Consider the following 24940-nt stretch of genomic DNA (forward strand, 5'->3'; position numbering starts at 1 on the left):
AAATTAACTTTGGAATATCTGTAAATTAAATATAAATGAATTCAATTTTATGAGAATTCAACAAATAAAAAAGTATTAGGACTGAACAAAGGAAAAAACCCTGTCGATCTTACGATAAATTTCCAAAATATAAGAGGGTAAAAATATTATGAAAAACATTCATTCATGTAACAAATAATTATTGAACATTATCCTGTGGCAGGCACTATGCTAGGTGACAGGGATACCGTCAATAAGTCATAACTAATAATTAATAAAGGTAGTGCCACACAGTACTAAGTGCTAAGAATACAATAAAACTGGGTAACGGTGTAGCAAGTATCGGGGAGGAGGCTATACTATTTCATAGGAGTGGTCAGGAAAGGCCTATCTCAGGAGGTAACATATGACCTGAGAACTGCATGATGGAAAGCAGGCTGACCCTTTAAGATCTGGTGAAACACTTGTGCTTAGGCTGAAAGAGCCCTCAAATGGGAATGTTCTTGTTCCGAGGGACGAGCAAGTGGCCATTTTGGCTGCTGCCTGGGGAATGAGAGAGGAGTGTGGTAGAAGAAGAGGTTGAAGCAGCTTCAGGATCACATCACGTACAGTCTGGAAGCCCAGAGCATGGAGGATTCCTGTATATTCTAAGCAGGCAAATGGTATGATCTGATCTACTCTGATGACTCTGACTGCTATGTGAAGAATGGTCTATAGGGGGAAGCAGGGAGCCACTAGTTAGGAGGCGTCTGCTATAGCAGAGGGAAGGCCAGCTTTACTAGCAAGTGCCCCATGCAGTCACACTGCGCCTGCACTCAGAAGGGCCTTGCGCTTGATTTAATGCAATGCTGGCACCATTTTGAAATTCTTAATAATTTACGAACAAGGGGCTCTATATTTCCATTTTGCAACAGGCCCTGCAAATTAGGTAGTCAGTCCTAAACATAGCTGAAGAAGGCAGCTCAGAACAGTGTAGCAGCAGGGTGTGTAGTGTTGGTACAGCTGACAGACCCTGAAAATGGACTGCATGTGTCTTGTCAAGAAAAGAGGACTCGGGCTTCCCTGGTGGCGGAGTGGTTGAGAGTCCGCCTGCCGATGCATGGGACATGGGTTCGTGCCCCAGTCCAGGAAGATCCCACATGCCGTGGAGCGGCTGGGCCCGTGAGCCATGGCCGCTGAGCCTGCGTGTCCGGAGCCCGTGCTCCGCAACGGGAGAGGCCACAACAGTGAGAGGCCCGAGTATTGCAAAAAAAAAAAAAAAAAAGGAAAGAGGGTAACTCCCAGGTTTTTTATCCGAGTAACTGAGTGGAAACGGTGAAGAGTGGGGGAAGAACTGCATTAGGGGTGGGAGGGTGGGTAAAAACCAAAAATTCAATTTCTGGCATGTGAAGTTAAGATGCCTGTGTGATATCCAAGTGGTGTTATCAAGGGGAATGTTGTACATGTATGAGTATGAAGGTCAGGAGAGAGGTCTGGGCTGGAGAGACAAATTCTGGAGTTACTGTGTGTGTATGGTGAAAGGGGATGGGATCACTCAGCGAGATAATGTAGGGCGGGAAGAGATCAAGACAGAAGCAAGAGCTACAAAGACTATTAAGGCAAGAGGAAAACTGAAGAGGACCACAGTAACAAAGGGAGGAGAGTGTGCCAAGGACAGAGCTATGAAGGAGACCTGGGACCTCCCTCAGAGGGAAATATGCTCTATCAGTTGATTCACTGGCTCGCCTGCCTGTTCAGTCTAACACTGAAATTCCCTACAATCAGCCTTCTGTCTAATCTGCCAGGCTGATCTACTATGTTTCCTAGAACACTCCCACTGATTTATCTCAAATTATGCTGTGCTGTTCCACCCAGAATCCCTCCCTCCCCCTCTTCATCTAGTCAAACACTATGACTCCTTTCTCTGACTTTACCAAGTCAATATTTTCTGAAACCTGATATTTACTGCTTGTGCCAACCTCTCTTTCATGCCCCTGAATAACTGTGGTAGACACACACTGCCAACAAACATTAGACGTAGAGCATAAATCAGAAGTGAATTGCTTTAAGGCCTTGGTTTTAATCATGTTGGGCTACAACCTAGCTATTCTGGCTGATACGAACCCCTTAGTTATCAGCTAATGTGTTACAAAGATCTACAGGAAATTCTGTATCCGAGTAAGCCAGGAGGAAATCCATCCTGGTAGATCCTGAGATCTGTGTAATATAATACTCGTGATTCTTCATGTAAAAGGTGATGTGACCCAAATGGTTCAGTCCTTTCTAATAATAAAAATTGTGCTTTCTGGAATATTTGTGCTTTGTAATACAAGTCACATCGTGAGTACAAAGAACACGGTTTTTGGAAAATAATTTTTTCTCAAAAAAATATGATTATAAAAAATTATAATCATATAATACTCTAAATTATTATTTAGGACCCAGCTATGATCCATTCCCCAAAACGAATAAGCTCTGGTTGCTTTATGTTAGTTACACTGCTTAGTATACATTAGATGCTCAATAAATATCTGTTGAGCAAATGAGTAATAAATGACACTCTGAAGCTACGAAGCATGGGGAAGTGACAGAAGTAGATAAATTAACTTGGCATGCAACAGCCTGAAAAAGCATGACTCATTGTCATCAAAGTCCTAGGAAGCCTGTGAGACAAAACCTAAGTTTCATGCCTTCCTTTCTTCATTCGACAAATATTCAATGTGCACCTACTAGGCGCCAGGCACTCTTCCAGTCATTAGAGATACACCAGTGAACAAAGCAGACAGGAAGTCTTGCCCTCATGGAACTGCATTTTAGTGGGAATACCGTTCATTGGCATATTTTGTTTTGTGTAAGCTTACTACTAAGCCCACATCTTTCTCCCCTGTTTTTTCCCACATGTCTACTGTTTTTCAGTTTGAAAAGTTTCTGCCTGAACATGATTATTGTTAATTCCATATTTTCAGTTTTCCTCAAATACATAACATGTTACACAAAAAGGGTTTCAGACATTCTGAGGCCTTCAAAGTCACATACAGATCAGTATACAGTACATGACAAGTGTAATACTAGGGTATATTAAAGGGAACTAGATCTTCAAAATGGTACAACTACTAGTTCATCAAAAGTACCTCAAAGTATTACAACTTTCACGTCAACTTCACAAAAGTAAAACAATAAACTTCACAGACATAAAATCACTTAATACCTACCTCTCTTCTACAGATACACGGAGCTTTGAAATTCAAGCAAGTTATGCTAACAAAGCTCATTTTTAAGTTGTAGAATCTGCAATTTGATTTAAAAAATCTAAACTGAAACAATGAAGCCATTATATATTTTATATAATAAATCCATAAATGTTATCCTATTGTATAATGAAACAGAACTATGGTCCTAACGATATTAGTGTAAGTTGTGAGGCATCGGAGCAATGATCATCCAGTGCAAGAGACGAGAGAAAGAGAACAAGCTCCCTTCCCTTTGCCTACGGATAAGCCGGGCAACGTTTTGAAACTACAAAAGCCAGAAGAGGCAGCCTGCCACCTAACACACTGGAATCAATCAGATCTCAGTTCAAATTCCAGCTTTGCCATTTACAAACTGTGAGCTTGGGCAAATCACAACTTCTCTATGACTCTATGATCATTTGTGAAAATGGAAATAAGACTAAAAAAAACCAGTAACTAAAATAAACATCTAATTAATATAAATATGAAGCCATTTAAGAGTGCGTGACCCCTAAAATCAGTTCCCCAAAACAGTCTTTTAAAATCTGTAAACAATATCTTCTCTTTCTCTACTTATAAATTGAAAGATTCTTTTAAAAAAAATCCAAGTTTTCTTTACAAATACATCCCACGGCAATTGCATTAGAGTCTCAAGAAAAAGAGATAGTATATAAGATGTTTATGAGTCAGGTTTTCTTGTACTTTGATTGACTAACTACTAAGAATATTTAAAGCCTGATCATCCCAAAGTTTAAATTAGTTCGTCCTAGCAGTAAGTTAAAGGCTTGATTATCATTATTCCTACTGATTCAACATACTAAATGGGACCCTTGTTCCCTAATAAAGGAAGATGTGGTATCTTTCCTTAGTTTTCAAGTGCTTCAGGGAATCACAGACCAAGAGATGAAAACCCAGTGCCTGCAAGGACCGGGCAAGCAACTTAAATTTTAAGCCAACCGGTAAGAAAACAGGACCTGAAGGCCTGCAGCAAACCAGAGAGTAGAGCTCCTTCCCAGGTTTCTCTGTTTAGCGTGTACAGTGATGCCACATGAAGGGGCACATTCGCATCAGAGAGAGCAAAGATTTGTGTAATTATTATGACAATTTTCTGGCAGATGGTAGTAATGTCTTATTTAACAAAATATGTAAATTACTATGATTTTCTGACAGATACAAATAAAAACACTTGAGGAAGGATCACCTTTAAAAATGTGTACAATACATCCTACAGACTAGTGGTGGTCCTGATCCTGCCTAAGGACATTTGGCCACTTCTGTGGGTCACATTCAGCAGCAAGTTTTAAATTCTCAGAACAGATCTCCAACAAATGCAGCTAGGCCAGATCTACCCACTCGGGCCAGGAAGCACAGATGGTTATCCTGGGGATAAGTCCCCCTGACAAACAAAAAGGCATATTTAATCTGTGTTTAGGGCCAACCTATAAATGCTATAATTTCAATGACTTTTCTTCCTTTCTCGTGAAAAAAATGTGTCCACTCAAATACCTTGAACAGGTAACCTGATGGGTATTATCTCACATTTAGTAAGAAAAGGTTTAAAATCAAATACCCAGTTTGACTTAGGCCCATTCATTCTTAAAATATATTCAGAATTGATAGAATAAAAAAGATTAGAGCAGGATAAAAAGTAAATAGGCATGGACACATATACACTAACAAACGTAAGGTAGATAGCTAGTGGGAAGCAGCCGCATGGCACAGGGATATCGGCTAGGTGCTTTGTGACCGCCTGGAGGGGTGGGATAGGGAGGGTGGGAGGGAGGGAGACGCAAGAGGGAAGAGATATGAGAACGTATGTATATGTATAACTGATTCACTTTGTTATAAAGCAGAAACTAACACACCACTGTAAAGCAATTATACCCCAATAAAGATGTTAAAAAAAAAAAAGTAAATAGATGCGTAAAGACAGCATTACTAAGAGGAAAAGAAATGAAAAAAGGAGATGCTGGGATAATAAAGATAAACTTTCCATACTTCACAGTTTTGCCTAAGGTTTAGCCCTGTTGATTTTCAATTGTGAGTGAACAAAGAGAAATTGTGTATTGAGGTTTTTTATCCTGCAAAGCTGTGAGGCTTTGTACAAACACCACCACATGCCAATACTGTTTCTCAGGGCCTATAATTTGAACCTTAAATACAGCTAAATGCATTTTTAAAAGAGTATTCATCCTGGAGAGATTCATTAATTAAGGTACACTGTAAATTCTTAACTTTAAACTACTGATTTTTGGTCAATTACTCCCCTAGCACTTATTGAACATAAAGCTGTTGGATTAAACATGAATGAGATTACAGACCCTGACCTCAAGGAGCTCACTATCTAGTAGAGATATAAACAAAAGTAATAAAAAGTAGAATGAAAAGCAAAATGCGATTAGTGGTTTATTAGAAAAAGTATAAGCAGGAGCTTGGTGGAATGGTACTTATCTTGGGTGGAGAGAAACAGTTGTGCAGGTTGACATTTGAGCTGAATCTTAAAGGACGAACAGGAGTCTGGAAAGCAGGAAAGCAAGGAAAGAGCACAGCAGACAGTGGGACACGAAAGCACATGGGGAAGACTGATAATGACTGGGTTTGCTCTAGTGCGTGCTTGAGCTGCAATGGCAGCAGAGTAGAAGGGGTCAGAAGCCCCAGGAACACCAAGACAGCGGGCAGAAGAGGTGGGGAATTCCAAAGACGAGCTGTGTTTAGGGTGAGACAACGGTACCCAGATACTGAAAAAATCCCTCTCCTCCTGCAATCTTAAGGTAAAAATATCTGAGGACTTGAAAGAAGGATTACATAGAACCTTTGTTTGTTGTTTAATTATGCCAATGGTTTAATTTTTTAATATATCAATATATTCCTGATAACTTTTTATAATCATTTGGAAAATCCTTATTTCATCAGAATAGTAAATCTTTAGGAGCAGCCTACAGCTCAAGGGCTGTGGGGACAGCTTCTAGGGCTCTTCAGAGGGAAAAGGGACATCTTTACTGTCAATCTCCCTAAGAAGTCTTTCTTACACCAGGAATGCCCTGGCAATCCAGTGGTTAGGGCTCAGTGCTCTCACTGCCGAGGGCATGGGTTCGATCCCTGGTCAGGAAACTGAAATCCCACAAGCCTCACGGTGTAGGGGGAAAAAAAAATCCATTATTGGGACTTACCTGGTGGCGCAGTGGTTAAGAAACCACCTGCCAATGCAGGGAACACGGGTTCGAGCCCTGGTCCGGAAACATCCCACATGCCGCGGAGCATCTAAGCCCGTGCGCCACAACTACTGAGCCTGCGCTCTAGAGCCCGTGCACCACAACTACTGAGCCTGTGCTCTAGAGCCCACAGGCCACAACTACTGGGCCCGCATGCCACAACTACTGGGCCCGCGTGCCACAACTACTGAAGCCTGCGTGCCTAGAGCCCGTGCTCCGCAACAAGAGAAGCAACCATAATGAGAAGGCTGCGCACCACAACAAAGAGTAGCCCCCGCTCGTCCGAACTAGAGAAAGCCCACATGCAGCAACAAATACCCAATGCAGCCAAAAACAGAAGGCTTCCCTGCACCAAAAAGCATTCCCCATGAAGATCTGTCTTTTAAAAACTTCTTGATAAAACACCATGACTACCTTTTCACAGTCGTTTTATCCCACTGGTAGTTTTGCATGTTTACTGCAGCTATCTATTTATAATACATTTAAAAATTATTGTACTTCAATGAAGACATCCAGCTTCATTTTTAAATGGTAGTTAAAAAGGAGCAGTTCAAGGTGAAAGGATGTGAGAACAAGGGCACACTTACGGCAAAGAAGGTTAGCTGCCTTCTTGGGTTAGCTCTCTAGGACTTCCTGTTCTCTGGCCTTTAAAAAAATCTTTGATGAAGAAGATTTACAGCCCCACATTTTAAAAGTCACACATTTGGGTACCTCAGGAGAGTCATCAGCTAAAGTATCACTGCAGGAGGGGACGATAAGACTGTTTCCAAAGGTAACTTGGGAAAATTTCAGGATCAGTAACCTTTACAATTTCCATAAAGATTCTGAACATCCAGTAGAAGATTTATAAACTAAAAATCCATGGGTTTCTGATCTATATATGGTGGTGGGCACATTAAGGAGTTCTTGAGGGCAAGAACAGGGTAGATGAAAAGACTGTGAAGAGAGGGTTAACTCAGTTCCTTGGGTCTGAATCTCGATAATATCTAGGAACTTCTAAACCACTACTTTAGGGTTTTTGTTTTGAAAAGAGGATTATTATCATGAACTCTATAAAAAAATTCTTCAGATTCTTTTTCTTAGCTCTAGTCCTCTTTCTGCTCTATTTCCAATTTAAACTTGATTAAACTAATTTATCTACTTCAGGGCAGGAATTCAAAAAGAATCCTTGTGTGCAAGTCTCTTTTATCAGGAGAACTAAGACAAACCGGGTTGGGTTGGGAATATCTCCAGAGGGTTTTAGGACAGGAGTACTTACTCAGGCAACTGTCATAAACATAATGGGTAATATTTATTGAGTACCTACTCTGTGTCAGACACATCATGTAATATATAGTATTATTTAATCATTATCATAACACAGATAAATGCCACTACCACATTTTACAGATGAGGAAACAAAGGCACCGAAAGGCCATGTACTTTGCCCAAGATCATAGAGCCAGTAAATGGGGAATCCAGTCTTTAAAACCAGGCAGTGAGACTCCAGAGCCCAACCTCTTCACCATCTTACCCTATTATTAAGGCATCTTCACAGAGTTGCTTTCTAATAAAAGTTCTGACCCTCTTTCAAGAGAGAAGACGGTCATTCCTCAAGAGAAGCAATGAAGGGTGCGAATGTCCCTGATGAGTGTTTCTTATCCCTAAGATGCTTTTCTGGTAAAAAGAGTTTTGCTGTTGATCTTAGCATTATCTCCCTGGCACCCACCCTGTCCCCCCGCTACTGAGCAGCAGCCACATGTGTTGTTTGATGGGACTGACCCTCCCTCCTGTACATTTCCACAGGTGGGCCCTAAGCATTAGTGCACACTTCCCACCTTCATTAACACATTTATTGGTTTCTGAAGTAAATTCAGAACCATGTTGGCCCACAGAAGGAAGTGAAGGGTTCTGTTTAATGGTTGGTTGAAGACAAGGTCACTTAACTCCCGAGGCCCCGTATAAAGAATGAGGTAGACAATCCTGGGAGCTGCAAGTAGCCCTCTTGCTACCGGGAGAAAAGCCCGTCTGAAAACAGGCAAGCTGGAGACAGACAGACCCCAGAAAATTCAAAACAGCTCGAACACTAAGGACACTGAGAACTCCCAGGTAAAGCCACGGCTAAAGCCCACAATACCACTGGATTCAATTTACGGGAGTCAACAAATTTCTTTTATTTTTAAGCCAGTTTGCCCTGGGTTTTCTGATACTTACAAATGAAAGCATCTAATTAATACAAGTACATTAACCATTAACTTCAACATTCACCAGAAACTCTGTTCAATAAAATCTGTTTCAAATAAGATCACCAGAAAGCTAAAATCCAATACTGTATTTCCCTGGTCATAAAATTATCTTTATCGAACCCTGAGTTACTTCTATAACCTCACCTTTTATTTAGGATTAACAGAAAAGTGATTTTCTGTAAAGCTAAGTTTAGTTTATTATTCATCTTGCTGTTTAATAAACTTTATCTACAAATTTACATTAAGATTATACAAATATACATTTAAACGTTCACATCGCACTGTCATATGCCCAGATTTGGGTGGCTACTGGGACTCACACAACAGTTTATGTTCAGCCATAGCAGTTTCTAGTCTAGATTCTCTGATATATGTTTCCTAACTGCCAGAACTTTCATTATTTGACTCTTTAAGTTCTCATTTTAAAGTCAGCATTTTAATATATCCAGGCTATTCACAATAAGGGTGATCTTACATCGCAGTTTATGTGGGACAGTTTACACTGCTGTCTCAGTGTAGCTCTCAGGTTAGGCCTACTTTCATTCTTAAAAGTATCCTGTTTTAAACGATAAATTATGTAATTACCCTATTTACAACTCATTTTGTACTTTTTTAAATATAAAGGGACATAGCTATAAGATAATCATCCTAATATATAAGAAATATCATTTATAAAATAATTATTCTTTATGTAATTTATATATGAAGAAAAATAAAAATTACAAGGACTAAATATATTCAAAAACTAGTTTAAATATGGTGAAAAGAAAATGCTTCAGTGCTGTTATTGCATTAAGCAAAAATTTTATTTGCAGAAACTTCTCTGGGCATGAATCACATCACCCACAAATTACGTAAAGAGCTACTAAGTGAGAGGGTCCTTTCCACTTCCCTTACAATAAGATGTTCTAAGACATCTTTTACCATAATATGAAGCATCAGGAATCTAGGCAGGTACAGCAAGGTAACTTCTCCCCAGGAGAGAATGTGAATCACAACTTGCTTCCTCTGTCTGGTGTCTCAGAATAGAAAAAAAAACTGCTTTTTCTTTTCTCCACCCATCTACAGCCAATGTTCTGTTCCCAAAGGGAAAAGCTTTTCTTATTAGGTTTTTGAAGAAAACCCACAAACACTGAAAGAACTAAAAATAAAAATTTTTGAGACAAATATTTTTAGATGACTTAGTGACAAAAACATGCAGAAGTTAAAAAGCCATATATTTTCCTATTACTAGGATTTCCTACACGAAAACAGGTTAGGATGATTGTCTTATATTTATGTCCCTTTACATTTAAAAATGTACAATATGAACTATAAATAGGTTGATTACATAATTTATCATTTGACCATTAAGGAAAAACTCAAGGTCATTAGTAAAGTTACAGTTAATGAAACAATACAAATTAAATTTTAATTACATAATACATCAGATATGAGCTATTTTAAATATATTCACATTTAGCAATTCAAAATAAATTTCCTCCTAATAAAATATCATTCAAATCCATCCAAATTTATGTCAGATAAAGAGAAAGTACTAGAAGCATTGGAAATTTTTTTTTTCCCATTTGATTTTTAGATTTTCTTGCATGGTTAAATGGATTTTTGTAAAACTTTATATACGTGATGGGTTTGGACAAAAGAAAATTATAGCACAGGATTCATTTCTTTCTTGGCTTAAATTTCACTGATTCAAAGGTTTACATATTTCTTGGGTTTACTGCAATACTAATTTCCACCTTCATTTAAATGAATGACAGACTCTTACAAACTAACAGAATCTTACTTACATTTGATGAATATGGGAGTTATAATTCTCATAACATTTGGCTAATTTATCAGCTAAATTTTAATGACAGAGAGCTGTAATAAGAATCTACTACTAAAATTAAATTCCCACCAAAGCAACACATCGTTCTTAGAGAGTATTATATAAAATACACTTTGTATATACCCATTTACATTACTAGGAGTATAGTTCAGCTGCTATTTGCTAAAATATAATATAGTAAAATCTCACTGATTTCAGGAAAAAACCTCACTCAATTAAGTCAAGGAAAGAAAGGTCTTTGATACAAAGGCTTTCTTTTCTAGTCCTCTGTAAATGGAAGTCTATTCAATTCTTATTTTATACTTTGAAAACCTTTTTCGTTGTTGACGAAATGTTCTGTATTTGTTTTACAATCACTTTCTTCTCAAAGCAAGATGTGTGTGTGTATGTACGTGCACACACATGCACATGTAAATGAACTGAAAAATCAAGTCCAGGTTTCAAGTGTAGCTCTGGGTAAAAAAAAAAAAAAATCAAAGCAGCTGAGTGCTGCTGATTTCCATGTTTCCGTACCTAGTTTTGCCATTCATTTCTATTTCAATCAATTTCAACCCAACAGATACTTCTGGATATTTATATATTTGTAATGTGCTATGCCAAGTGCTGAGATACAAAAAGGAAAGGAGGAAGGAAAAACGGAAAAGAAAGGAAGAAAAATAAAACTCACAGTTCCTGCTCTTATGAAGTTTATAATCTTGTAGAAGATGCAACTATGTACACCTAAGTAGTAGAAAACATAGACATTTATATATACCATTAAAGAAGAACAGTATGTGGGAACATAGGAAAGGCGCAGGGGAGGCAGATCCTGACTGGAGTGGGGAGTGGAAGATATGAGAAGGTTTCTGTGAGTAAGCGACACTTGGGTTGGTTTTAAAGCCCTTAGCAGAAGGTAGTTAAGGTCTTCCAGATAAAGGATGCAACATATCACACAGCCATAAGATGTACAAGTGCCTAGTACATCTGGGAAAACAACTTGTAGTGTGATATAACTATCGGACATCTATGTAAAGGAGAAGAGCTGAAAATGAAGCCAGGAAGTGAGACAAGAGCCAGATTATCAAAAAAACCCTGAATGTCATTAAAGAGTAGGCAGTCAGAAGACGTCCCTGATGGAAGATCTAAATAGACATTTCTCCAAAGGGAACATACAGATGACCAAAAAGGTCATGAAAAGATGCTCAACATCACTAATTATTAGAGAAATGCAAATCAAAGCGATAAAGAGGCATGGACATATATACACTACTAAACGTAAGGTAGATAGCTAGTGGGAAGCAGCCGCATAGCACAGGGAGATCAGCTCGGTGCTTTGTGACCGCCTGGAGGGGTGGGATAGGGAGGGTGGGAGGGAGGGAGACGCAAGCGGGAAGAGATATGGGAACATATGTGTATATATAACTGATTCATTTTGTTGTGAAGCTGAAACTAACATACCATTGTAAAGCAATTATACTCCAATAAAGATGTTTAAAAAAATAAAAAAAAAAAAAAAAAAAAAACTACAATGAGGTATCACCTCACACTGGTCAGAATGGCCATCATCAAAAAGTCTACAACCAATAAACGCTAGGGAGGGTATGGAGAAAAGGGAACCCCCCTACACTGTTGGTGGGAATGTAAACTGGCACAGCCACTATGGAGAACAGTATGGAGGTTCCTTAAAAAACTAAAAATAGAGCTACCATATGACCCAGCAATCCCACTCCTGGGCATATATCGGGAGAAAACCATAACCTGAAAAGATACATGTACGCCAATGTTCATTGCAGCTCCATTTACAATAGCCAGGACATGGAAGCAACCTAAATGTCCATCAATGGATGAATGGATAAAGAAGATGTGGTACATATATACAACAGAATATTACTCAGCCATAAAAAAGAACAAAATAATGCCATTTACAGGGACATGGATGGACCCAGAGATTGTCATACTGAGTGAAGTCAGTCAGAGAAAGACAAATATCATGTGATATCGCTTATATGTGGAATCTAAAAAAATGGTACAAATGAGCTTATTTACAAGACAGAAATAGTCACAGATGTAGAAAACAAACTTACGGTTACCAAAGGGGAAGAGGAAAGGGAGGGATAAATTGGGAGACTGGGATTGACATATGCACACTACTATATATAAAATAGAATACTAATAAGGACCTACTATATATATATAGCACAGAGAACTCTACTCAATACTCTGTAATGATCTATATGGGAAAAGAATCTAAAAAAGAGTAGATACATGTATATGTATAACTGATACACTTTGCTGTATAGCAGAAACTAATACACCACTGTAAATCAACAACAAAAAAATTAATTAAAAGAAGAAGAAGGCCCTGAAAAACTTTGAGCCTGTGTATGAAATATCTAGGTACAGGATATCTGAAATATTGAATTGCCAATTCTGTTCTCAAACACTTCCACTTTGAGATCACCCACCCACATCTGAAAATCTGTCTTTCCACTTTACATCAATAGCACCACAACATTTCTATTCCTCCCCCACTACACTGTCAATAAATATTTTTAAATAATCCTCTGTGTGTGTTTTCTTGAGGTTCAAAGACTAAAAGCTCTCTAGAGCAAGAACAGTATCTAGTGATTTTTCTAAAACTGAATCTTACCTTAGAGATCACAGCAGACATTGGAAAATGTTGAATAATGATAAACAAAACACATGAGATACAACTTATGACTTAGATTACTTTCCTATTTTGAGAATTTACCCATTGTTACGCTTCTTGAAGTTTAAGTACTTCCTGCTTCTTTAAGTTTTTACGTAAATTGTCAACCAGGATTTAAATTAAACTGTAAGGACTTCTTTATCCCTCTGACTTGTCAATGCATTGCACAGGATGGTACGGAGCCAGTCTGAGACTCACAGCAGGACGCGTATCTAGGCCACAACACAAGAGCCACCACCATCAGTCTGGTCCTAGAGAAATCCCCTGTCCCACAACTATGGAAGTTTTAATTAAATTATTTATCTATCTATCTATTTATTTATTTACGGCTGCATTGGGTCTTCGTTGCTGCGCGCGGGCTTTCTCTAGTTGTGAGGAGCGTGGGCTACTTTTTGTTGCGGTGCACGGGTTTCCCATTGTGGTGGCTTCTCTTGTTGAGGAGCACGGGCTCTAGGCACACGAGCTTCAGTAGCTGTGGCACGCAGGCTTCAGTAGTTGTAGCTCACGGGCTCTAGAGCGCAGGCTCAGTAGTTGTGGCACTCGGGTTTAGTTGCTCTGCAGCATGTGGGATCTTCCCGGACCAGGGCTCGAACCCAGGTACCCTGCATTGGCAGGCGGATTCTTAACCACTGCACCACCAGGGAAGCCCAACCATGGAAGTTTGAGATGAGTTTATCAAGTCGCACAAACTCTACCTCCAAATATCCTCAGAACCTAGTTTCTCATCTCCCTTCTGCCTAACCACCTTGTTTAGTCATTCTGACATTTTGTACCTGGGCTATTACGTCAGCCTCTAATTTATCTCCCTGGTTTCAATCTCTGTACTATGGCCAGAATGACTCTTGTAACACACAAATCCCTTCGCTTTCCATCAGCTTAAAATCCTTCAGTGCCTCCCTAATAGTAAAAGCACACAAAGTCCAAATTTCTCACCACAGCATGTAAGACCTTTCAACAAGTAATTTAACAAGCATATGAGACTAACATTTCAACCTTTGTCCTGCCATTCATTCACTCAACAAATATTTCCTAGGACTTCCCTGGTGGCGCAGTGGTTAAGAATCCGCCTGCCAATGCAGGGGACACGGATTCAAGCCCTGGTCTGGGAAGATCCCACATGCTGCGGAGCAACTAAGCCCGTGTGCCACAACTACTGAGCCTGAGCTCTAGAGCCCGTGAGCCACGACTACTGAGCCCACATGTCATAACTACTGAAGCCTGCATGCCTAGAGCCTGTGCTCCGCAACAAGAGAAGCCACTGCAATGAGTAGCCCCCGCTCACCGCAACTAGAGAAAGCCTGCACGCAGCATTGAAGACCCAACGCAGCCATTAATTAAATAAAAACAAAACCAAAAAAAAGCACACAAAAAACCACAAATATTTCCTGACTACCTGCTACATGTCATGAACTATTCTAGACACTTGGGGGTATGCGTGTGTGTATCAGTGAACAAAGTAGGTGCACATACAGACAAAACAAAACAAAAAACAAACTATGGGAGCTTAAACTGCACTAGGGCAAAGCTGGTAATAAATATAGTAAATAAATTACATTAGGTGATATGTGCTATTGAAAAAAATACAAGCATAGAAGGAAATAAGGTGGTCAGGGTACACCTTATTGAAAAAGTAGAATTTGAGGAGAGAATTGAAAGAGGCGAGGTGAGCCATGCAGCTGTCTGGAGAAAGCGTGTTCCAGGTAGGAAAGAACATCCAGTGCAAAGACCCTCATATGGAACTGTGCCTGTGCTCGTGGACTGTTACGAGATCAGTGTGGATGGAGCAGAGTGAGTGAGGGGGAGGGAAGCAGGAAGTTTGAATGGGGAGAAGGGGAAGAGAATGGTAGGGAGATCATGTAGGTCCCTGTATACAATTATAAGGACTTGGATTTTATTCTGAGTAATACAGGAAACACTGGAAGTGACATGTGAGTAGAGGAACGGCACAACTTGACAGGTTTTAAAAGAACTGCTCTGGCTACTGTGCTGACAATAGACTCCAGTGGGGCAAGGGTAGAAGCAGGAACTCTGCTAGGAGGCTACCGCCGTGATCCAGGTGAGAAACAACGGCAGATCATGTGGGTGGTGAGAAATGGTCAGACTGCAGATGTATAATATTTTGAAGGTACAGTCAGTAAGATTTTTCTGACACACTGGATGTGGGGTGTGAGAGAGGAGTCAAGAATGCAACCAAGGTTTATGGGTTAAGAAAAATGGGAGGACAGAGTTCGCATGAGCTCAGATGAGAACGAATGCTGGTGGAGCAGGTTTGAGGGGCGAGACTGGGAGTTCAGGTTTTGACATATTTGAAATGTCTACTGGACATCCAACCAGGCTTTTGGATATTTAAGTTCACAGTTCAAAAAAGGGCTGAAGCTTCTGCTTGTTCTGCCCCAAATGAACCCTGCGTTCCAGGCTTGCAGAACTACACACAGGTCCCTGATGCCTTCCCCGGGTCTCTGTACCTACATGTCTCTCTGTGTAGAAAGTGTTCTTACTCATGTCTTTTTCCACTTGGTCAAAAAAAATCTCAGCCTTCAAGACTTATGTCATATAGCATCTAACTCACATAATTATCATCTCCTGAATCACCCTGTTTCCTCGAGTCACTGAAGTAACTGAAATATATAATGGCTGGTCTTTTAGCATACTCCAAAAGGCTAAACAATTGTAATGTCTTTTTTGGTAAGGAAAAAACAGCCATTTCATAAACACAGCAGGTGACTTGCCTGATCTCATCATCAGAAATTTTTAGAAACTTTTAAAGAAAATTAAGACCACAGAAAAATATCTTGGCAAGCAGCAGAGTAATCAGATTTTGCATTTTCCAATTTCAGTAGTTATTTGAAGAAAAATTCTCAAGAAGACTTGTATTATATAATAAACTTTATAGGCCCAAAACAAAGAGACGCATCTGCCTGTGTTCCAAAGTTATTTACTGTTATAAAAATTTTTCATTTTGATTGTCATCCTTTTACTTGCCCTGGGGAGGCACTGAAATTAGAGGGATTATTGGACAAAGCCAGTCTCTTTGTTTCATTCCCAGGAGACAGACTTCCAATCTAATTGAGAAAAGGGGAAAAAATTTTTAAATGTGAAACTGAGAGCTGATCCAGCTCAGCCAGTTTGGATATCCATAAGGGCTGCTGCTGTCACTTGGAAGTGTCCTCCCAACTACCAGTTCTGAGCAGCTACAATCTTCTAAAATGTAAGTTCCATGAGGGTAGAGATTTTTATTTGTTTTGTTCACTACTATTTCACGTAGTAAGTGCTGGGTAAATGAAAAAATATGTAATTCTAAACTACATGGGGTTGAAATACATTCAATATAAACTATAAAGCAAGTACAATAAATACATTTCTTCCGGGTTTAAAAAACTGTTGACTCTTTCAAAGTCACAAAGTTTGAAGTATCAAGAATTCACGATCATAATCTTTAAATATTAATTACAAAAGGTTAACCACGTACTAAAGTGGGGAGGAAGGACCCCTAAGCAAAATCTCTAACAAAGTCATAAGTTTCTAAAAAGTTCTTTGTAGATTAAGAGAAAAGGATGGTATTCTAGCAACTAACTATACTTGCTTTTTAATGTACAGTATTTTAGATACATATTCATCATGGGAAAATTATAGCCCTTGAAAATAAAATAGTACAAAGATCTTATTACATGTCTTTGGAGAATCAAGATTTATAAGGACAACTAGAAAAAGACATTTAAAAAATTTGATTCCAGGTTATATTAACACAGTAGCTTAATATACCCCAAATTAACAGCCCAGGTTCTGAAAGTTCTTTTGCCAAAGAAACTCTTGAGTTTTTAAAAAACTGAGGTATAACTGACATACAACATTATATTAGTTTCAGGTGTACAAGAAAACAATTCAATAACTGTATACTTTGGGAAATGATCACCACAATAAGTCTAGTTAACTTCCACCAGCATAGGTAATAGTTAAAAATTTTTTTTTGTCTTGGGATAAGAACTTTCCGGATGTATTCCCTCAGTAAACTTTCAAATGTGCAATAAAGTATTATTAACTACAGTAACCATGTTGCACATGACATCCTCATGACATTTATCTTATAACTGGAAGTTTGTTCTTACTTGGTTTTAAAACCAAACAACCTTTGAAGAAAACACTTTCAACAATAACCATAGTTTTCATGCAGTCTATAGACAATCTAATATATGTATTTCAATCCCCAAAAAGAAATAGCAGGTATTATTTTAAAGTTAAAAAACACCAACCTCTTTAATCTCATGTAGTTTTCACTGGCAGCAGGTCGGCATTCAGCTCTTTGTACCACTATTCCTTCCAGTGAAAGCTTATCTTGAATGGAAAGACAAAAATTAACAAACGTATTGAGAAATAACATTTATCACGTTCAAGACTGTATTTTGACATACTAACCAAGGTAACAATGATTACAATCAAATATAGTTAATAATAAAAATCAAGGAAAGAAAAGGAATATTTTTAAGTTTACGGTAATATCATTGGTATCATTTTTCTCTGATAAAAAAACCTTATTCTTGGCTAGTAAAAAACCTTATTCTTGGCTAGTAAAAAACTGGGCTTCTGTCAGGTTTATGTATTGGGCTGCCCCTTGCCAATAACAGCTTTTATACACTTAGCTCTTCCTAAAGAGAGTGGCTTAAAAGGGCATAAAAATCAAGTAAAAATTTGAAGGGTGTGGCAGCTATATCATCTTTGGGAGAGAAGTAAGTTCTGAAAACACAGCTAGCCTAAAGCACTAAATCAAAAATTCATACACACACGTATATGCATGCATGGGCACACACACGTATATGTGCAAAAAAGAAAATTCTAGAATACACGGTGACCAGTACAGCTAGCTTAGAAAATACTGTGGAACTAGGCAGGTCCTTGGTTGGGTTATACTGTGTACCAGTTCTGCCTGCCAGTTGCTCTGACTTCTATTTTCCAGCAAAATGATTAATATGATGTGTCTAAACTAGACCTTTAACTGCTATGAATATCTGTCCAAACAGAAGGGCAATTTTTCCCACCATTAGTAAGAATTCTTATGGTGACCCTGACACAGAATTCAAGAGAAAACAAAAGTTAGCACCTACTGCATACCTACTAGGCACCAAGTCACTTTAAGACCTCATCCTATTTGATAATGCATGTATGGCTGACCCACGATGGTATCTGCTTTACTGCAGTCTGGAAATGTATGACTATGGTTAGGAACAGTTATGGTTCAGTCGTATTTCCAGGAGAGTTCACCCAGGTTTCTGGAAGAGATTCAGGAACTCCTCTGGCTCATCAGCAATGCATTTATGATCCATCTTTTCAGGGCGAATGACCTCATGCATTCCACAAACATTAACTAAATGCCTACGATGTGAAGGGAACCATCTAGGCATTGCAGAATCGAAGATGACTGAAATACAGTATTGTCTTCAAGAAGCATACAGTTCACTGGAGGAACAGATAAGTTGACCAAAACACAGAATGCAGATAGAACCATGCCCACATGATTTATGTTAGAAAATTTTTCTTATGGTGACCTTTCTCGATTTTGCCTCCAAAATCTAGGAACTCCTTATTATAGCCCCTAAGTACTAATACACACAGTAACTCAATAATTCAATGTAACATGTGCAACAAACCTCAATTAGAGGCTGACAGATGACTGCAAAGAGCAATGATGAGAAGCACGTCTACCTTACACCAAAATATGCCAGGAAGGAAATAATAATAAGGCTGCAATTATTTTATATTAAATTTAAGTTTAAATATCTAAAAGTAATTTCCTCTTATTAATGAATTTAATAAGATTAAAATTTGAATTTTCTAAAAGCAAAACCAAGTATTATATTTGAGCATGCCTCTCCACTGAAGCTGACAGTTGTATCTAGAAAAACTCTTGCCATAACAATAACAAGATTTGGGAAAGATTCCAATCTATAATGTCTTAAACGCATGAGAAAAGTTCACTTTTTTTTTTTTTTTCCCAGTACGCGGGCCTCTCACTGCTGTGGCCTCTCCTGTTGCGGAGCACAGGCTCCGGACGCGCAGGCTCAGCGGCCATGGCTCACGGGCCCAGCCGCTCCGCGGCATGTGGGATCTTCCCAGACCGGGGCACGAACCTGTGTCCCCTGCATTGGCAGGCGGACTCTCAACCACTGTGCCACCAGGGAAGCCCCAAAAGTTCACTTTTTAAACATAAATTAATCCTTTTTGAAATACAAAATAGATCTGGAATACTGTCTCTGAAAATAATTTAGTTACATATCCAGGTGTTTACTAATGCTGAATACTAGAAAGCTACCTTTCAACACCACCTGTGAATGTTCCCCACTTATTCATCTGTACCTACTCCTGGTGGACAGGATGAGTTTAATTTCTAGTTAAAGGTTTCTGCTGTCAACGTTCCACACATAATACCTGAAAGGGTTAAAAGCATCCAAAGCACCTGCCCATTTCAACTTGGCCACCACTCATCACTCTTCTTCAATCAAGCTCACTCACACAAAGCAGTAAAATTCACCTCCCCAAACCATGATTTTCTGTCCATCACATCCCCTTTTCAAATCTAAAATAGCCTTCAAATGCTTCTCAAATGAAAGGAAAAGTCTTCATCAGCAGCAATGAAAACTTCTACCAATTGGCTGCTCTTAAATAACCCCACATCTCTGTTAACTCTTTGCCATTCCCGCTCTCTTCCTAAGTAAGTTTTTTAAAAACCAATTTACTTATAATACAGCCCCCTAAGCAAGATTTAAAGGTGTCACACACTTTTTAAAGCCTCACAGGAACATGTTTTCATATTCTTTCCACGAAACCATGCTTCTCTTCTTCTCCAAAACATTGCTTAAGATTTCAGGGGAAAGCTATTAAATATCCCATTTTAAGGCATTTGAAAGCACCCACTTGCACACCACTGCTGTTAATTACAGATCATATTCATTAAAACAGGAATCGTGACTTAAGACTACTTCATTGGCCCAGTTTGAAAGACTGTAAATACTTGAAAAATAATCTTTTTATTGCTCATATATTTATCAAATATTTACTAAGTGCCTTTATGTAAAAGATAATACAAAAACACATCAGGAATAACAAAGATAAATGAAACTTGGCTCTTGCCCTCAAGCAGTAGAGGCTGGTGCAGCCATTCACAAACGTGCGGCATATATGCCTGAAAAGTAGTGAGGAACCCCGAAGAACCTTTTATGTGGGTTTACTACTGATATTGATTACACTAGCAACTAAAACTGAAAAATGTTTAGAAAATCAGAGTGAAAAAGGCAAAAAAAGGCTTGGTATTATGACAAAAATAGCTTTGATTTCACAGGCCCCTTAAAGGGTCTCCAGGACCCCTCTACCCAGTGGTTTCCAGATCACATTTTGGGAGCTTCTGGTCTAGTAGGATGATGAGATAGGCATACAAATCACTTTAACACACGAGAAGCACTTGTGATAGACCTCCACTTAACCCACTTCTAGATTACCAAGGCTGCCAGTTCCCATCTTAACTATGGCGACAGATGCCCACAGCTCACTATACACTAGTGGGTAGTAGGTTAATCTCTACTACTCCCACACACTTCTGCTCAAACTATGCAGAACTTGTTTATGCTAGTTTTACTCTGTTAGTAATTATGCAATTTGATTATATATTACATAATCCCATTAATTAAGAGTATGGGGGGGGGCTTCCCTGGTGGCGCAGTGGTTGAGAGTCCACCTGCCGATGCAGGGGACACAGGTTCGTGCCCCGGTCCGGGAAGATCTCACATGCCGCGGAGCGGCTGGGCCCGTGAGCCATGGCCACTGAGCCTGCGCATCTGGAGCCTGTGCTCCGCAACGGGAGAGGCCGCAGCGGTGAGAGGCCCGCATACCGCAAAAAAAAAAAAAAAAAAAGAGTATGGGGGAGGGAGATGTTTCTACAAAAACTAGGTTTAATGCTTTGTAAGATGTGATATAAAGATAAGTTGCTAAAAATCTGTCAAATTAGGTACTGGAGAGACAACTAGAGATTAGAAGAGAAACATAAAAGTCTAGAAGGATTCTGCATTCATACTGTTTCGCAGTGCCTAAGTTTTTGCTCCTTTTTAAAGAAACCAAAACTGAAAATCGAAACTAAATTATGGGTTTACTTTTCACAGGAAAGAGAAATCAGATGCTTGTCAGCACCCTATACTGAAAGCAAAGGCCTTGTCCTGCATGTACACTGGTGACTAAATGTACATTTGTGGGTCTTAAAATGTTTCAGGCAGTAGGAATATATACTATTATCATTTTTATGATTCCCTACCTTTTAGTTTAACTACTGGAAGGACTGCCAGTCCTTCCATAAAGGCTGTGGGATCTACTGTACTACGCAGAATTTGCCATGGCTTATGAGGGTTATAATCTACTGACAGAGACACAGAGTACTGGGATTAAAACACACAGACACGAAGAGAATGTGTCTAGCTGGGGATTACGAAGAGCTGTGATGGAGAAAGCAATGTTTGTGCTGGACCTGGAAAAATGGGTAGGATTTAGACTGGGAGGTGAAGCAGAAGGGCACCGAAGGTGGTGGGAACAGCATGAGCAATGGCTTTTGTCTCTTCTCTGTTTCTCTGTCTGTCTGTCTCTCTCAGAATTTTAAACTAAGGGACCCATACCAGAGTCACTCCACCTCAGAAATCTCTAGAAGGACATGGTCACAACAGCACTCTGAAGAGAAGCCACATAGGCTCATCCTACTGAAAGCCCAGCCATGGCTTGGTTCCTATCTTTCCCTAGGCTTGGCCGTTCATTCAACTCTTCTTTAGATTCTGGGAACTATTCCAGGATCTTTTTCTAAATTTTCTCACCTCCCTCGCTTTTGGGGCTAGATTGGTTTGCTTATTGGTTTCTGCTACTTGTAACCCAAAGAATCCTCATGACTATGAACATACACCTTTGGTGATGGTATTTTATTGATCTATATCCTGCCACCTAGTTTCAGAAAACAATTGAGAGAAAGTTTTAAAGGGTAGTTACACAAAGTGCATCCTATAACAAGAATGGAAGTGTTCTAGTTCTGATTCTGTCTCTAAATAGCGGTGTTACTTTGGAGAAATTACTTTACATCTCTGGGCCTCAGCATCTATATGTATAATAAAGTCACTGGGATCTCTGAGATCTCCTCCAATTCTCTCTCACTAAAATAAACAAAACAAAACTGGCCTTCCCCTCCATCTGAGGATGTTTTATCATTTCATTAGTATTTATTTTGTTTGCCCTAATACTTTCTAAAAGACCTAGATACAATTAAATTTTCTTTGAGTAGAAATTAGAGAAGAACTGTTTCTTGAAATGACGATGAGAAAATGTTGAGAAGCTGTCCAAGACTTGAAAATATACAAACTTCTGTTCTAAGCTGGACCTTCCAACATACTCTATGTTGAGGAACCCAAGAGAAACAAATGACTGGCATTTTTTACAAGTTAAGGGCCTGGCTAGTTTGAAAAAGTTAAAGTGGAAGTAAACAGGAAGGGTGTCTATTAGCACTGGCATGTAAGTAATGAGAAGTAAGGTGTTAAGAAGATGTTGGGCATCAGGAAGTTACAGGCGTTCATTTCCACAAGACCACTCGATCCAGTTCAATGTGGAGGCCTTTAAGAGCACTTCCAACTCAAGTTAAAACTCAGACAAGGTTAGAACCAAGATTTTGGACTGATTCTTGAGATTTGAGGCTACTTTCCTGATTCTTCCTTACATCACACCTGTGTCTACCCTCGCTGGAAAAGGACTAAAGAAATAATATTTCAACAGAGCAAGAGCATTTAAAAGATAAACCATTTTTAATACTCCTACCAGTCTCCACTGTTCTCATTTAAAATCTTTTCCTAGCAGTTTCTGCCTGTGGTTCACAGGGCAAGGCCTATTAATACATGCTACTTACTGAAGAAATCAAAGAGGAAATCAAAAAATACCTAGAAACAAATGACAATGGAGACACAACGACCCAAAACCTGTGGGATGCAGCAAAAGCAGTTCTAAGGGGGAAGTTTATAGCAATACAAGCACACCTTAAGAAGCAGGAAACATCTAGAATAAACAACCTAACCTTGCACCTCAAGCAATTAGAGAAAGAAGAACAAAAAAACCCCAAAGCTAGCAGAAGGAAAGAAATCATAAAAATCAGATCAGAAATAAATGAAAAAGAAATGAAGGAAACAATAGCAAAGATCAATGAAACTAAAAGCTGGTTCTTTGAGAAGATAAACAAAATAGATAAACCACTAGCCAGACTTATCAAGAAAAAAAGGGAGAAGACTCAAATCAATAGAATTAGAAATGAAAAAGGAGAGGTAACAACAGACACTGCAGAAATAAAAGAGATCATGAGAGATTACTACAAGCAACTCTATGCCAATAAAATGGACAATCTGGAAGAAATGGACAAATTCTTAGAAATGCACAACCTGCCAAGACTGAATCAGGAAGAAATAGAAAATATGAACAGACCAATCACAAGCACTGAAATTGAAACTGTGATTAAAAATCTTCCAACAAAGAAAAGTCCAGGACCAGATGGCTTCACAGGCGAATTCTATCAAACATTTAGAGAAGAGCTAACACCTATCCTTCTCAAACTCTTCCAAAATATAGCAGAGGGAGGAACACTCCCAAACTCATTCTACGAGGCCACCATCACCTTGATACCAAAACCAGGCAAGGATGTCACAAAGAAAGAAAACTACAGACCAATATCACTGATGAACATAGATGCAAAAATCCTCAACAAAATACTAGCAAACAGAATCCAACAGCACATTAAAAGGATCATACACCATGATCAGGTGGGGTTTGTTCCAGGAATGCAAGGATTCTTCAATATACGCAAATCTATCAATGTGATAAACCATATTAACAAACTGAAGGAGAAAAACCATATGATCATCTCAATAGATGCAGAGAAAGCTTTTGACAAAATTCAACACCCATTTATGATAAAAACCCTGCAGAAAGTAGGCATAGAGGGAACTTTCCTCAACATAATAAAGGCCATATACGACAAGCCCACAGCAAACATCATCCTCAATGGTGAAAAACTGAAAGCATTTCCACTAAGATCAGGAACAAGACAAGGGTGCCCACTCTCACCACTCTTATTCAACATAGTTTTGGAAGTTTTAGCCACAGCAATCAGAGAAGAGAAGGAAATAAAAGGAATCCAAATCGGAAAAGAAGAAGTAAAGCTGTCACTGTTTGCAGATGACATGATCCTATACATAGAGAATCCTAAAGATGCTACCAGAAAACTACTAGAGCTAATCAATGAATTTGGTAAAGTAGCAGGATACAAAATTAATGCACAGAAATCTCTGGCATTCCTATATACTAATGATGAAAAATCTGAAAGTGAAATCAAGAAAACACTCACATTTACCATTGCAACAAAAAGAATAAAATATCTAGGAATAAACCTACCTAAGGAGACAAAAGACCTGTATGCAGAAAACTATAAGACACTGATGAAAGAAATTAAAGATGATACAAATAGATGGAGACATATACCATGTTCTTGGATTGGAAGAATCAACATTGTGAAAATGACTCTACTACCCAAAGCAATCTATAGATTCAATGCAATCCCTATCAAACTACCATTGGCATTTTTCACAGAACTAGAACAAAAAATTTCGCAATTTGTATGGAAACACAAAAGACCCCGAATAGCCAAAGCAATCTTGAGAACAAAAAAAGGAACTGGAGGAATCAGGCTCCCTGACTTCAGACTACACTACAAAGCTACAGTTATCAAGACAGTATGGTACTGG

General features: G+C 38.9%; 1 protein-coding gene across 1 annotated transcript in view; it reads right to left on the bottom strand.

The window, feature by feature from the left end:
• The window catches only part of GTF2F2 (general transcription factor IIF subunit 2), a 159290-nt gene that overhangs the window by 55215 nt on the left and 79135 nt on the right, over window positions 1–24940 (bottom strand). The window contains exon 5 of the mRNA XM_079903380.1: window positions 17396–17477. Within this exon, the coding sequence (XP_079759506.1) occupies window positions 17396–17477 (82 nt within the window). The remainder of the gene's footprint in view (window positions 1–17395; window positions 17478–24940) is intronic.

Source organism: Stenella coeruleoalba, assembly GCF_951394435.1.
Source record: "Stenella coeruleoalba genome assembly, chromosome: 18".
NCBI lineage: Eukaryota > Metazoa > Chordata > Mammalia > Artiodactyla > Delphinidae > Stenella > Stenella coeruleoalba.